At 55.8% G+C, this 15,501-nt stretch overlaps 1 protein-coding gene across 4 annotated transcripts in view; it reads right to left on the reverse strand.

The window, feature by feature from the left end:
- The window catches only part of ZNF516 (zinc finger protein 516), a 124,719-nt gene that overhangs the window by 62,330 nt on the left and 46,888 nt on the right, over positions 1-15,501 (reverse strand). For all 4 annotated transcript variants that reach the window (XM_043559101.1, XM_043559102.1, XM_043559100.1 and 1 more), the window contains exon 2: positions 8,248-10,186. In XM_043559101.1, coding sequence (XP_043415036.1) covers positions 8,248-10,009 — 1,762 coding nt within the window. In that variant the 5' untranslated portion in view covers positions 10,010-10,186. The remainder of the gene's footprint in view (positions 1-8,247; positions 10,187-15,501) is intronic.

Raw genomic sequence — 15,501 nt, forward strand, 5'->3', positions numbered from 1 at the left:
GGCCACATGGGTGAGCAGCGTCTTGACCAGTGACCGCCAGCGCTCACGGGATTGTCCTTGGAGGGGCCAGGCCCAGGGCGCCATGCCCACCACCTGTGCTGAGGGGCAGTTGCCAGGGACCTGACGCAGGGAGGCGGGAAGCACACGGTGACCTCAGTCACTGCTTCCCAAGCCGCCGGACAAGAGCTGTGCCGGGTCTGGGGCAGCACGGGCTGTGTGTGTGTGTGTCCTCGGGCGCTGGGTACCGGGCAGGCCCAGCCCACTTCCGCTCCCTGCGCACATCAGTGACGCTCTGGAAGCAGGCTGGACAGCAGCCTGGGAGGGGCGGGCCGGAGTCCCGAGAAAGGCAACTTCCAAGTCGTGATCCCAAGAGTCACACTGGCTAGAAAGACCACAGAAGTAGCAAACTCCTGCTCTCCCAGGAGGCCTCAGGGCTGGGTCACATCCACACGGTTCTCTCAACTTAAAAAGCCCCGAGGCGCACGTTTGTGGGAACACTCGCTCTCAGCCGAGCCTTCACCGTGGTCGGTCCAGGCCGCCGTCACAGGTAGCAGGACACGCGGCAGCCGGTAAGCACAGTGCACCGTGCGACATCCCCCCTACGGGACGCGGGTCTCAGCGTGGCTCCCTGCAAGCCCAAGGTGGGCCTCATGCGCCCCAGCGTGGCCACCAGCCACCACTCAAGTCACAGATGCCACGGGGCGGGCAGGACCAACAAGACACAACACCTGCCCTCAACGAGATCACGGCTCGGTGACAGACACCGACGTGAGGACACGGTGTGGCGCAAGACAAACCCCAGGAGACCACAACAGACGCACACATTCCAGGCCCAGGGTGGTCCCTCTGCTGGAAGGGACGTGCGCGGGCTCCAGGGTGGCCCAGCAGGGAGGACGGGCCTGGAGCCACGGTGGCAGGGAGGGGCTTTGAGGACCTAGGGCACACTCACGGAGGGCAGGCAGGGGTTCCAGACAAGGTGCGGCAGGGGACCGGGGCGGCGGGTCAAGGCCACGGCTGTGGTCGGGGCTGAACTCTCCCACCTGCTCCCAGACGGCACCTGTGCCTGCAGCAAGTGCCGGGTAACGGTGCGAACAAGCAGATGCAGTCACGGGGGCCACATCACGGCTGCAGCGGGGGTGCCGCAATCACACCCGCGGCGGGTGTGCAAATACAGCAGGAATGCGTGGCGCCTGTCCAGGGCGCTCAGAGGTAGGCGGCATTTTCCCGGCGACGCCACGCCAGGAAGCGCCGCGGTCCCCCCACTCACCAGGTGAACGGGGCTGCCCGGGAACCACCCCCGGTTCGCAAACACTGATCCGGAAACAAAATCCGCGCGGCCCACTCTACGGATGCCTCGGAACTGGGCTCCATCCACGCCTTCGCGTGTGCCACCCCGTCGGGGCCGGAGTGGGAGCACCCAACTGACTTCTCTCCGTCCCCCAGGGGATGTGTCTCGCCTACAGCGAGGGGCCCTGACGTTCCAAGTCAGGAGTCACATGCTCAAGTCTGAACTGGAGGACACCCAGGGCTCCTCTGCATGACAAGGCGGCAAAGGCAACACCGACACCCCAGCCGGCATCACCCACCCCGCACACGGGGGAGAACTCAACCTAGCAGGGCAGGACCAAAGCATCAAAACTTAGGACGTGACGCAGAGGCAGAAAAGGCGGAAAAGCTGTTCCGTATCAGCAAGCCTCTACGGGCACAGCGCGTGCGTTTTTATGGGAACGTGGGAACGTCACCAATCCCGGCTTTAGGGGTCGCCCACTCAGCCTCTTCAAGCAGGCTCCCAAGTGACAGACCGAACCCAGCACCCGCCATGAAGAACACAGCGGGCTGCCTCCACCTCGACCCGCCCACGGGGCCGGCCTCAGTGTCCCCTGGGGCTCCAGAGCACCGGACGGGGAGACCACACACTCAGGGGGCCGAAGGCAGACAACTCACTGCTCCTCCGTGCAAGAGGTTAAGTTACAGCCTGGCATCCGGGCTCACGTGCCCTCCCGTGCCAGCCAGGCCGCCTTCCCATGACACACCACGCAGCTCCGGGCAAACTAGGGCACTTCCTTGTACCTCAGTTTCCTTCCTGATAACAGGGGGACAGACTAAACTCCTCTCAGTTCCCCCCAGCTCTAAACTCCTGGGATCCTACCTTGTGTCAAAAAACAAGACCGGGAGATAAAATCAAGCGTTTGAATTATGCTAACAAACCCAAATTCTTGCGTGGTGTTGGGTTTTACTGTAATGGGGAACGTGCATCCCGTTTGCATGTCTCTCCATGACAGGAAGAAAATCCCAGAGTGTAATCTCGAGTCTGACGCCTTTCGCGGTCAGACTGCGAAATTCATTCCGGAAGGTCCGGGAATGCAGCATTACACTCAAGCAAATGTTAGTACGCAGGCCAAGCACAGATATCAATGATCGAAGAATAAAAATACAATAAAACATACCTAGCAAATGCTATTGTCACTGTAATCCAGTTGCCCTCCAATGACTGAGAAAGCACCCCGATTTCATAGGAGGGTTTCCAACTCGTAACAAATTCCTCCGTGTTCGGCATCACGTAAGACCACGAAGAGAACCGTTACCACTCACACGTTTAATCTGCTAGGCATCTTCGGGCTCTCTTCTGTGATCTGGAAGGGACCGGTCTGCGGCTCTGTGCAGACGGGAGTCTCCCTCTCACCAGACCCCACCCTGGTGTTACCACTGGTGGAAACAAAGCCTCGGGAGAAGCCACACTGGGCCTGGCACCGGCCGTACGGCGGAGAGCAGCTCGCACTTTACAGCTTGGCACGTGACACCAATGTCACAGCATGTCGCTACTGCACTTCCTGCGCGGTCAGCAGCCAGTTTGTGGACATTTATTAGAGATTCCTGAAAATGACCTCCGGGTTGCCAGAGTGATGGAGAAACTGAGCAAAGCAAGAATGAATGGACCGCCTGGTGACTGCATTGATTTTTATTTTTAGCAACCCCACCAGCTCGTCTGGAATAGAGCGCCCCAGACCCCCGAGACCCCCTCAGGATTACCACTCCCTGCATCCACCCGTCAAAGATCTGGCTCTTGGATGACACCGTCCCCAGATGAGCTTGCTTTCCTTCCCCTCCGCCCCAGCAAACCGCATCTTGTCAGGTCCCGTCTACACTTGGGGTTTCCCCTGGCCTCCCCTCCCTGATCCACAACCCCTTGATCTGCTCCAACCTGTTCAGCCTCTTGCTGCGGCCAAGGCTGGCGTCCTGCGTGAAGACAGAAGTCCCTCCCATCACTGAATCTGTGTCAGAGACCAGACCGTGCGGGGCTGCCACGTGGGTCCCGGCTTCGCCGCTGGGGACGCACATCTCGAGCGGATGTGGCCAGGAGCACGGTGGGAACAGAGCGTTCCGTGAGAGTTCCTTCTGCTCTACCCTGAAGCAAAGTCTCAGTCAGTAGTATTACAAGCTGCCCGTCTCAGCAGGTGCAGCCGCCGGGGGCAAAGAGCCCTCCCCAGCAGACCCCCGCAGCCACAGCGACTTCTGCCAGCTACATTCACCTTAAATCCCGTTACAACGGGTGGACACGGGGTGGACGTATACAAACGTTTCTTCCTAGGCTGTTCCGATGACCGTCTGTGCTCTAATAAACGGAGAAGCGTGGCTGTCTAACCTCTCTGCCAGCTGCCTGACCCAGGCATCCCCCCCCCCACCCAGGGCACAGTAAGGGACCGCCAGCCAGTCCCTCGCACGTGCGCAACTAACACATCATAGTTAGAAGACCAGGGATCATCCTTCAATTATGATGGAAGTAAGATGAGCCCTCACATCCGAGACCATTGGCCTGGAGGGAGAAAATAAGCAGAGGAAGCGAGGCAAATGGGGGCTTTCTGAAGTCAATGTGTCTTGTCCTTTAATTATCTTTCCTTTCCTTGGCCATATTGCTTAATTCTGGAAACTCTCTCCTTAATTCTTCAAGCTGCGTATAACACCGCAGCACCTGTTCTAGGAACCTATTCCGCCGCGCGGTTGAGCAGGGTTTGACATCTGTGTCGATCGCAAACAAATATCTGTGATTTCACAGGACTTCATCTAAAACATGGGGCTTTGCGATCAATTAAAAAGTTCTATAGAGGGGACAGGCTCACGAGATCACGGATCTGATGTGACAGGAGACTTTAGAACAACAAGAACTGGTCAAAACCTGGGTAGCCACGTAAGTTCTAACAGAAACAAAATACAAATAAAAGGTAGGAAGGACCCGGGCTCCTCAGTGTTTTGCCTGAAGGCAGGTCCAGACACACGTGATGGCCCAAGACTAGGCAGGGCCACCCAAGGGTGCTTCTCACAATAGGACAGCCGGGAACCAAACCCTTCAAGACACGCTCGCCCAGGGTCCATCATTCCTAAATGACCCCCCATGCTTCCTGGGCAGAATTCTGCTTTGGCTTATTTACTTGTGAAAGAACACCCCCCGTCCTCATAATGGCCTCGAAGCGCCCTCACTCTGCTCTGGGTTTGGAAATGTGCGTTTTTATAAACATGCGTTACAGGTCCTTTCAACGCTCTTCTTCCCTAATTTAAAGGTTTCATTTTTTTTTGTGAGCTCCAAACGTGTACTTTCTATCAGCGTCTTGTCACTTTCCCCACGGACAATTAAATCTAGCTCGCTAACGTATTTTATATTTGACTGAATTTTATTCACTACTTTGCCCTTCCATTTTGGTCAGCACTGAGGGCTGCTGGAACGCAGTTTTCTGGGGAAATTAAGGTAATGTGACAATCAGAGCTTTCCACACAAGTACAAGGCAACATTGAACAAAGAACATGTCATGAGAAAAAGGTTTCCTTGGGGCACCTGGGTGGCTCAGTCGGTTAAGTATCCAACTTTGGCTCAGGTCATGATCTTGCGGTTCGTGAGTTCGAGCTCCATATCGGGCTTTATGCTGAGAGCTCAGAGCCTGGAGGCTGTTTCAGATTCTGTCTCTCTCTCTCTCTCTCTCTCTCTCTCACTGCCCCTCCCCCACTTATGCCTGTCTCCCTCTCTCAAAAATAAATGTTTAAAAAAAATAAAAAAATAAAAAAGGTTTCCTTTAATTAATCTGATAGTGGAAAGTCTCTCTAGATCCAGAAGCAGCATTCGAATCCATTCCTGAATGTCAGTAAATCTTTGGGTAAAATCATGGCACAAGGGGGACTTTCCAAGAATCGTCACAAAAATAGGAACCCTAACTGTGAACTCTGCTGCCACCAGGAGCCAGGTTCACTCTCACAGGAACTACTGTGGTCTTTTTTGTGATCGCATCCCACACGTTTCCTCTCGGGCTTGTAGCCAGGCATCCCGTCTAAGTTCTAGGAGAATCTAAAGTTGCCTACGTGTTTAAAGATCGAAGTAATCCTTTCGTCACAGTGATGACGAGCATTTTCCACAGTTGGACACATCTTCTCACAAAAGAAAGGCAGGCTGCAGATCGAAACAGAGGATTCAAAACACCCATTTGCCTTTCAAAGTCCTTAGCCAAACCCTGCAGATGAGAGTTTGTGAGCAGTAAAGGCAGGTCACTCCTCAAAGAGCATCTAGGAAGCAGCGGTGTAATGACCAGGCCAGACCAGTAGAGGCGTGCTGAGACTGGACGGTCTGTGGTTTCAGAAGGAAAGATCCTGTCCTTTTGAGTCACAACAGGTACCACCTGCAGACCCACAACGTTCTCGAACACTTCATGCCACGGTCACGACGTGAACTCCTTTGCCAGTTTCTCAATAAACAGTCGACCTGAACTCAACTAGGATACGCAGACTTGTTGCAGAATCCTTTAATGAATCTACTCTCTCAAAAAACAGATCACATGGGGACTCTGGGTGGCTCAGTCCCTTAAACGTCCAACTCTCGCTCTCGGCTCAGGTCGTGACCTCCTGGTTCCTGAGATCGAGCCCCATGTCGGGCTCTGCGCGGACAGCACGGAGCCTGCTTGGGATCCTCTCTCTCCCTCGCTCTCTCTGCCCCTCCCCCACCTGCATGCATGCATGCTCTCTCTTAAAATAAACTTTAAAAAAATGAGTCACATATAGAAAATACACATAATCTCAAGATGTAAATTATAATCTTAAAAGTTTAAAAAATCTGAGATGAAAAAAAGTCAGGTCCAATTTAAAGTTCAGCCAACAGGGCACCTGGGTGGCTCAGCCCGTTAAGCGTCCGACTCCAGCTCAGGTCATGATCTCATGGTTCGTGAGTTGGAGCCCTGCGTCGGGCTCTGTGCTGACAGCTCAGAGCCTGGAGCCTGCTTGGGATTCTATATCTCCTTCTCTCTCTGTCCCTCCCCCTCTCGTACTGTCTCTCTGTCTCAAAAATAAATTAAACACTAAAAACATAAAAAACACCAAAAAAAACTTAAAGTGAAAATCATCTGATCTTTCCAATGCTGTGATTTCCAAAGAACTACTGAATTAGCTTATCATTAGTCATTCGACTACCACTACAATAGGTGAGGGGAAGGTTCAAGAGCTTTTTTGAAAATTAAAGATAATTGTCTTCAAAGTGAAAAGAAAAAGGATTTAGTCCTAACCTAGTATTTTATCCAGTGTGTTCCAAAAAACAGTCCTGGGGTTATCGGAATACAATCAGTGAAGTCTATAGTTACCACAACTTTTTAAAGAGGAAAACCCAGAATCAAGCTTCACAACTGCCAACCGAAGGTCGCAACGAGGGTCACCAGGTTTCACAAGACAAACGGTAAGAAGAATCCTAAGTTCAGAGAATGAGCTCTGCGTTTTCAGAGACTTCTGCTCCTTCCCACAGGTTAATGAGTAAGAAATGAGACAGGAAACGAGGCTCGGTGCACAATGTGTTACTGTCCGTTCATCTGCGTGTCCACTCCCCATGTGTGTGCAGAGTCGACACAGGCTCTTCACGCGATTGGAGAAACTTCCTTCTACGCTTTTTCTGACTCAATGTAACTTGGCTGTAGTCGACTCTCGTATAATACGCTGTATAAACCCACAATAAACCCTGTTCCAAAGAATTGGCTAAATCCCTAATAAGGAAAAGATGACAGAGGTGTGTTTTGTTTTGGAAAAATGCACAAGGGTCGTTCTCCTCACCACAGACTGTAAACAGCCCTGCTGAGGCACTGGGGTTTTCTATGTCCCTGGCCTTTCAGGTAAAAGCAACATCTGCGAACCCGTTTCCAGGGAGAAGGGAAAAACAGTCCTGGTTACGCAGAGAGCGTTACACGTTCTTATAACTGAAACATCACCTTCCGCTAGAAAGTGCCCAAAGCAAAACAAAACAGAAAAATGAATAAGATATCTGAATGCTGAAGATTTATAAAAAGTAGGGAAACGATGAAAACAGAGTGGGCCAAGCATCTTTAAATATTTACATAGCTGCTATTTGGAAAGTAATCTGTTCCAATGAGCCGTCTCTAAACCCACAGGGTTACTTGAATCCAAGGAGATTAATTATAACTGCACACCAATTTGAAGGTCCTCTTTTACTCACTGTCTGGTGGTGCAAAGGAGAAAAGGGGAGGCAAGCGTGTGTGGGCGTGGGCGTGTGCGCACGCGCATGCCCCACGGGGAAGGGAACAGACCCCGGGGGTAAAGGGGAAAGAGAAGGGCCCACCTTGGAGGTGTCCCATCACTGCTCTTTGCTCAGAAAGGGCTGATGCCCCCGAGGGACATTAATTCAACAGGCCAAAGCCGTTCGTTAAAGCAAGGGCATACAGGCAGCTGGCAAGAAAGGAGGCAGATGCGGAGCTGACGGGCACCTGTGCCTGCACCCACCTGCCGAGCTCCAAGTATATACTGGCCACATGGTACCTGGGTGTGGGACCACCTGGGTGCAAGGCTACCTGGGCAAGGGCTATCGAAGAACAGGGTTACCTGGGCACAGGGTCCCCTAGGTGGGGGACCACCTGGGTCTGGGAAACCAGGACCCCAAGGGGCAAGGCTGAGCAGTGACTACCTGGACCCGGGGTCACCCGGCCGCCAGGACCACCTGGGCCTGGACCTCCTGCACTGAGGGCTGGCGTCGGAGGCCCACCTGAGCCTGCACTCTCCAGGCACGTGTTACCTGGACACCGGGCCTCCCCGGGTTCAGGGACACTTTGGGAAGGTCTGCCTAGGCACAGGGCACCTTGGGCCTGGGATATCCGGACACGGGGCCACCCGGGGGCGGGGCTGCCTGAGCCCGGACTACTTGGGCAGGAGTCTCGCAGGTACAGGGGTATCCTGGCCGCACTGCGGGGGCCCAGCCGCCTGGACGCACGCGCTCACCTGGAGCAGGGTCGACCGCACCGTCCTCTCCGCTCTCGTCCGCAGCCTCGTCGGCCAGGCCCGAGCCCGGGGAGTCGGCGGCGGCACCACAGGCCGAGCCCGGGCTGCTGGGCTGCGAGGCCGAGTCGCCCTCGCTGAGCGAGCCGCAGCGCGCACGGGGCGCGCGCTCCCCGGGGCCGTCGCGGTCCCTGCGCGCGCGGCGGTGCACCCGGGAGTGCAGCACCATCTGGTGGTAGGTGCGGAAGATCTTGCCGCACTCGAAGCACTCGGAGGACTTGCCGTGGCCGGCGGGGACGGCGGCGCGGCGGCTGGGGCGCGCGGCCGGCCGGGCGTCCAGGGGCCCGGGCGCGGGGTCCCCGGGCGCGCCCGCCCGCTTGCGCGGGGGCCCCTGCGCGCCCGCCTCGGGCTCGCGCTTGCGCTTCTCCTGGCTCACCAGGATGTACTCGCGCCGCTCCTTGTCGAAGGCCACGTCCCCGGCCAGCGCCTCGTCCCACGCGCCGTACTTGAGGTACTCGGCCGGCTCGGCCACCTTGCCCCGGGTGGCCAGCTGCCAGGCCTGGTAGCTGTTGACAGGGTCCAGCTCGGCCACGCGCCGCCCGGCCTGCCCGCGGGCGGGCGCGCCGGCCACCGTGGGCCGCAGGTTCAGGCACTGAAGGAAGAGCTGCTGGGAGTCCGGGGGGCCGCCCTGCACCACGGCGCCCTCCCCGGCGGGAGCCCGCGTCCGACCGGCCTCCACCCGGCGGTGGATGGCGTTGTGCGCGTTCAAGCTGTCCAGGTTTGTAAACAGGTTCCCGCACTTGGTGCAGACTTCGTAGAGGGACAGGCCAGCCACGATCATCTCCTCCTGCACCACGTTGTTGATGGTGGCGACGGGGTCCAGCTCGCTCCTGGGCTTGTTCTTGCTCCCCGTCTTGGGGCCGTGCGCCTTCATGTGGTTCTTGAGGAACCACGGCTCTTTGAATCTCCGGCCACAGATGTGGCAGCCGTGGTCGAAGGAGCCTCTGTGCTTCTTCATGTGAGCCTTCAGGAACCAGGTCTGGCTGAAGGCCTGGCCGCACACCTCGCAGGGGAACTCCCCGGGGGTCAGCTCGGGCTTGCCGTGCTCCGTGTCCGCCTCGGCACCGCTGGGCACCTGCGCGGTGATGTGGTCCTTCTCGATGTGGCTCAGCAGGGACTCCTCCCGGAGGGTCACGTAGCTGCACAGCCGGCACCGGAAGGGCTTGTGAGCCTGGTGCACGTGGTTCTCCAGGTCCTTCCTGTGCTCAAACTTGCACTTGCAGAAGGAGCACTGGGCTGCGGCCTGGCCCTCCCCCGGGGCGCCCGCGGTGCCCTCCGCCTCCTTCTTGCTGCTCCTCAGCAGGATCTTGCTGTCGTCCACCTGGGTGGCCCCGTTCAGGATCCTGTTGCAGGCGGAGGTGCTCTTCGTGGGGCTGGTGCACCCATCCAGGCCCTCAGACACCCGCAGCTCGCCAGCCTCCGGCTCGTGGCCCTGGACCAGCGTGCCTGTGCGGTGGCTGCGAATGTGGATCTTCAGGTTGCCCTTCTGCGAGGCCCTGTGGTCACAGTAGGGACACTTGTAGGGCTTCTCCCCCGTGTGCTTGCGCATGTGTTGTGAGAGGGAGCTCTGGAAGGGGAAGCTTTTGCCACAGATGCAGCAGCTGTGGCTCATGGCCTTGTCCCCGTCCACCTCGGGGCTCCTGCTGGCCCTGCCGGGGCTCGAGCCCCTCCTCAGCTCCACCTCGGCCTCTCGGCTGCGATCCATCTCCGCGACAGGGGCTCCCCGGCAGGGGCGGGCGCGGCTTTCTGTCGCACAGGCCTGCCAGACGCCGTCTTATCTCTCCATTTTCCGATGGGGCCTTGGCTTCCCGGCTGCAGAGACGCACCTCCCAGGACGACGTGCGTCTCCTACCTGGAAAGCATGGCGGGCGGCAGAGAGCACCTGCAACACAAGAGACACGGAGATCTTAGGAACACGGTTTCCCACGTGAGCAGGGACCCAGTAACATCCTCGGGGAGCGACGGGCGGACTCCTTAAAGACATCAATCCAGTCCAGGTTAAAGGAGACGCCAACAGAGATTCAAATCCATGTACAAGCAGCTGCTTTGCTCTCAAAGACCAAAAGTTTAAAAAAAAAAATTTTTTTTTTTTTTTGAGATTTATTTTTGAGAGAGACCGAGTATGAGCAGGGGAGGGGCAGAGAGAGAGGGAGACACAGAATCCGAAGCAGGCTCCAGGCTCCGAGCCGTCGGCACAGAGCCCGACAGGGGCCTCAAACCCATGAACCATGAGGTCATGACCTGAGGCGAAGTCGGACACTTAACCGACTAAGCCACCCAGGCGCCCCTCAAAAACCAGTAGTTAAACAACTACTGACAATGATTGTGTGCTAAATCATTAAAATAAATAATTGCTGGGGTGCCTGGGTGGCTCAGTCGGTTAAGCGTCCGACTCTGGGTTTTAGCTCAGGTCATGATCTCACAGTTTCGTGAGTTCGAGTCCCATGTCGGGCTCTGTGCTGACGGTGTGGAGCTTGTTTGGGATTCCCTCTCTCCCTCTCTCTCTCTCTCTCTCTCTGCCTCTCCCCCACTCTCACTGTCTCAGTCTCTCTCAATATAGGTAAATAAACCAAAAAAAATATAAAACTTAATAAATACTTGTAAATGACTTCATGCTAAAATAATTTTCTCCAGAAGATACCAGATCTTTAAAGAGAGACTCAGGTGCATGAAGCTGTAGGCAGTGTGAGAAACACAGACCACAGACCCAAGCAGGGTGGGCAGGAATGGAGGCCCAGGGGAGAGGACCAGGGAGGAGGGTTAGAAAGGACCCAGAGGCACAGCTGGTGCCCAGGACAAGTGAGCCGCAAAGGCAGGTCACACCTACACGCACTGTTGCGTTCAGATGTTAGGGAAACGAGTCTTCAGCTAAGAGCACAGGTGACTTAGCGAGAGAGAGGCGGCCAGGGGCAGAAGCAGAACCCTGAGCTCACGCAAGGTCTGTGCTCAGGACCAGACACTTCCTGGTGCGCCTGGGCGTGAGACCACCGCCTCCCAGATGAAGCCCGAACCCTACGGCCCCTGCCCCTTCCTGTCCTTGTCCTTGTCCTCTTGCACCGTTACCCCACCCCGATCCCGAAAAGGCACCCTGGGCTCTGGCTGCAGGACTAAGTCCCAGTCCCGGTACAGAGTACCCTCCAGACCCCGGGAGTCATGCAGCAACCCCACCCCCGCCCCCGCCCACTTCACCAGAGGTCAGCCTGCCACAGTGCCTTCCCTCGGGAGGCTGGGTCTGCCTCTCTCTGGCGACTGACAGTGGGTGTCACGCCGGGCCTCACTGTCCTGTCCACGGCCAGCGCACCCTCCAGAGGGTGAGCCGCTCTCTAGGTGCCTGGGTGTTTCCAGCACTCTGTGCACAAGCCAAGGCCACCCCGACAAGGGAGGTGCCCGGTGCCATGCCCGCCACCTGCACTGCAGGAAAGCCAACCCGAATGCCACAGCAAAGCAGAGAGCGCACACCAGAGAGCAATCGTCTGCGGCAAAAACAGGAATTTCCATCTGACTTGTGATAGGGAGAATAAACAGTGAGCCAGTTATAAAGGATGTGAGGGAGGGCGTCTTCCAGGATCCTACTCTGATGGCTTTGAAAGGGAGGCAGGGCCACAGCTCCCGTGGGATGTGGTCTTTCCATCCCTCTTACTTCTAGTCACAAGTAATGGAGATCAGGATTCTGAGGGTCTCCCTGTGGGGCGGGGAGGGGCCGGGGGACTCCAGACTTGCGCCGAGAGGCACCCGGATGGGCACATCTGCTTTAAAACCAGCCAGGGCACGTATAAAGGAAGCCATGTTGTTACAAACCGACAACCTCATACGCACGACGAACCCGTGTTACAACATTTACGAAAGACGAAGAAGTTGTAGGTTTCTGGTTCTCAGCGAACATACTGATAGACATGTTTTGCTCACAAATGCAAGGCTGTCTCCCAACAGACCCTGGGGCAGTGGCCCCTCGTCTGCTCTGGGTGGTCCAGCCTGCCACGTTTTCACCAGAGCAACAGACGAGGGGAGTGTCTCCGGAAGGTGCCACCACTATGGCTTCTGAGCACCTTACACGTCCTGTCCATCTCACCACAAGGGTGTGTGGATGCCGCCCACGCTGGCCGCCTTCTGAACAGACAACACAGCTCCTGCTTTCTAGAACCGAACAGCTCCTCCCAGAGATCCTGAGGAGAAATCTTATTTGGAATATGTATTCCAAAACATCTTTTCCAAGCCCCATGCCACTGAGTTTCCCAGGCACCTCAAGAAACCCATGCAGTGAGAGCAGCAAAGTCTGAAAAGAGGCAGGAAGCAGAGCCGGGCACAGGTACCCTTTGCTCTTTATACTAACAGGCGCACAGAGCTCGTCTTGTTGAGAAAGAGCCCAAAAATATCAATGAGTCCAGCAACGTAAAGAAATAAAAGCTCCCCCTAAAATTGGGCAAGCGAGGCTAACAAGAACTCTTAATGACCATTTAAGCTCATTTAACTCATTTTCTCAGGCTGTTTGGGTCCTGGCACAAGTTTTGTATGGCCGTAGGGTATTTACGAGTTCATAAGGCAAACGATGTGTGCGCATCTCCTTCTATCCCGAGGTTTCTTTTATCTGCCCCCCCAAAATGTTGAGTATGATAAAATATACAAAAGTAGGAGTCAAACACACTATTCATGACTACCTCAGTGACCTAATCTGGGTATAAAGATCTTATGAGTTTAAAGAATCATAAAAGAAATAACTTTACAGAGAAAAAAAAACACACTGGAATTTAGGGGTTCTGAAATAATTTTACAGACTCCACTGGACCTCTCGGCTGGTTAACAAAGAGTTCAACGTCAGACAGACAGTTCTCCAGCCCAAGGGGATCAAACAGCCGAAAACCAGCCACAGCGACAAGGTTCGGGGAGTGCTGGTGCTCAACCACACTCAAGGATCACGGGAGGCAACTAACAAATGCACCTGGAAATAAAAGTGCATTTTTTTCCAAGTGAGGAGACCGCTTCGGGTCATCAGAGACGCATGCTCCGTGGACGGTTTGTTCCTTCCTTCTCTGCCACCGTGTGCTCAGCACCCCCAGGAGCCGTTGAGAGTCAATGCTTCCAAAGCCGGGGGGGGGGGGGGGGGGGGGAGGGCAGCTCCGGGGGCCTCTGCCCCAGCCCCAGCCACGAGTGTCGCAGAGTGGACCCTGGGAGCCCCGGCCGCCCACTAGCCAGCCAGGTGGCTCACGGGGGCGACCCTCACAGCGCAGGATCCACCCGTCACATCTCAGGAGCTGAGAGTCACCGGAGCCCCTGGCGAGCGCCTTCCTCACATCCCTGCCACCGTCCATGAAGAAGCACCTGCCCAGGATGGCCTGGCCGACGGCCTGCCCTACAGGGCACAGGAGGCCAGCAGGTGTGCGCGCAGCCCCGTCCGCCGCAGGGGGGGTGGGAGGCACCGGCCCCGGGGGTCCGGGCTGTGGGAGCCTCCGGCGGGGCAGCCAGGCTGCTGGTCCCACGGGTGAGGCCGCACTTCCCTCTCCGTCCATCGGGGGCCTCAGTCCTCTGCACATCGAGCCAGGCTGCCATCTTTGCTGGCTGAGAAAGCCAGGGTCCCTCTTCACTGCCTTGATGCACAGAGTCTGAGTCCCCAGCACCCCCGACGCCGGCCGGAGCCTGGACGCCGCCCCTCGAGAGCCCCAACGCCAGAGAACACGGCGTCCTCACGCGCGCTTCCTCCAAAACCAGCTTAAAAGCTTCCCCCAAAGCCAACAGGGCCCTGCAAGGAAGGACACTCACGGCGCCCCGGCCACCAGCAAAACAAGCCCTTCTTTCTCTTTTGTTTTCCGCCTCTTCTGTGCCCACCCCCACCCTCCACAAGCCAGCCCCGCAGTAAATCCCGAGGGAGCTGCACAGGGCGCACTTTTAAAGAACTTCAGGATATGCCCAGGCGGAAAATACATCCATGTGGAAAGCGGGGGGAAAAAACGCTCTGACAGTAGTAACTATTTAAGCCCCAACCACCACTATCTTGAGGAAATCGTAACATCAACAAAACTGGCTCCACTTGAAAAAGCTCCACTCGGTGGCCCTCTTCCTGAAGCCCAGGCCGGCAGCCGAGTCTCTTGCAAACCTTTAAAGGAACAGTCACAAAGCGACTCTCTTCCCCATCGGCCGCCAAATCAACAGATCTTTGGGATACTCTTTTCGGCCGTGGGCAAAAACTGCTATTTAAGCCAGGGTCGTCCCTTCTTTTCCAAAAAAGAGCAAGAATGCCGTCATCAGAGCTCTCATCTTAAAAATGCACCCCTGGCAGCGGCCCCCGTTGGCCCCTTCTGGCCAAACACGTCCTGGTAGTGAGCTGCCCGTCTCACTCTCGCAGACACACGAGCACACACCGGATGGGATTTGACATTCTCACTGCTCCACGACACAGCGTTAACCCCAAGACACCTCGTGTTACAACACATGTAGATAAACGCGAGCTCTTTACGCACACCAGAGCGACTAAAGTCTTCCAGCAAAGCGGACACGGAGAGGGAAGGGGCGGAGGTGACAGCAGACACACGTATGTGCTTTGGCGGACACAGGACAACATGTCGGCCCACACGCGTGCACAAACCGCGGCCCCGTTGGAACACATCCTTCGCCCATAACGAATCAGTTCTGTCATCATATTACAAACTTTTTCCAAGGCTGTCACTGGGAACTTGCCAGACGAGAGTGTAATTTAATTGTTTATGCACAAAAATGGCTTGCTGATTAGGGTTTTAAAATAGATTTCCAACGGATCGCTCACTGTGTGTGCGTTTCTCTGCAGAACAGTGTGAAGCCACACTTTAAAAATGCCTCGTGTGTTTTTTGAAATGTCATTTTGTAGAAGCGGAATCGCATTGATTAAAAAAAAAACAGACAGGTAAGGGTAAAATGTTTATGTAACAAAATAAAATTGGGAATTCATAACACAAAAACGCACGGTAACGGAGACGGGGAAGGATTTAAGAGGACAATGCACAGAAGTTGCGAAAATAAAACGGGCAGCAATCACATAAGTGAACCACGAGGCCTGAACACACAGCCGGACGGAGGGCCGCCACACCTCACACTCTGTGGGCCTGCACGGCACGGCTGAGATGAAGTGACTTTCTCAACACGCTCACACTCGCTGCGTCTGGGATAAATTTACTCTGTGGGCAAACGTTTCAACGAATAAATCAGTCCCCAAGTGAGGGTCCCGGGAAG

The sequence above is a fragment of the Prionailurus bengalensis genome, chromosome D3, assembly GCF_016509475.1.
Source record: "Prionailurus bengalensis isolate Pbe53 chromosome D3, Fcat_Pben_1.1_paternal_pri, whole genome shotgun sequence".
Classification (NCBI taxonomy): domain Eukaryota; kingdom Metazoa; phylum Chordata; class Mammalia; order Carnivora; family Felidae; genus Prionailurus; species Prionailurus bengalensis.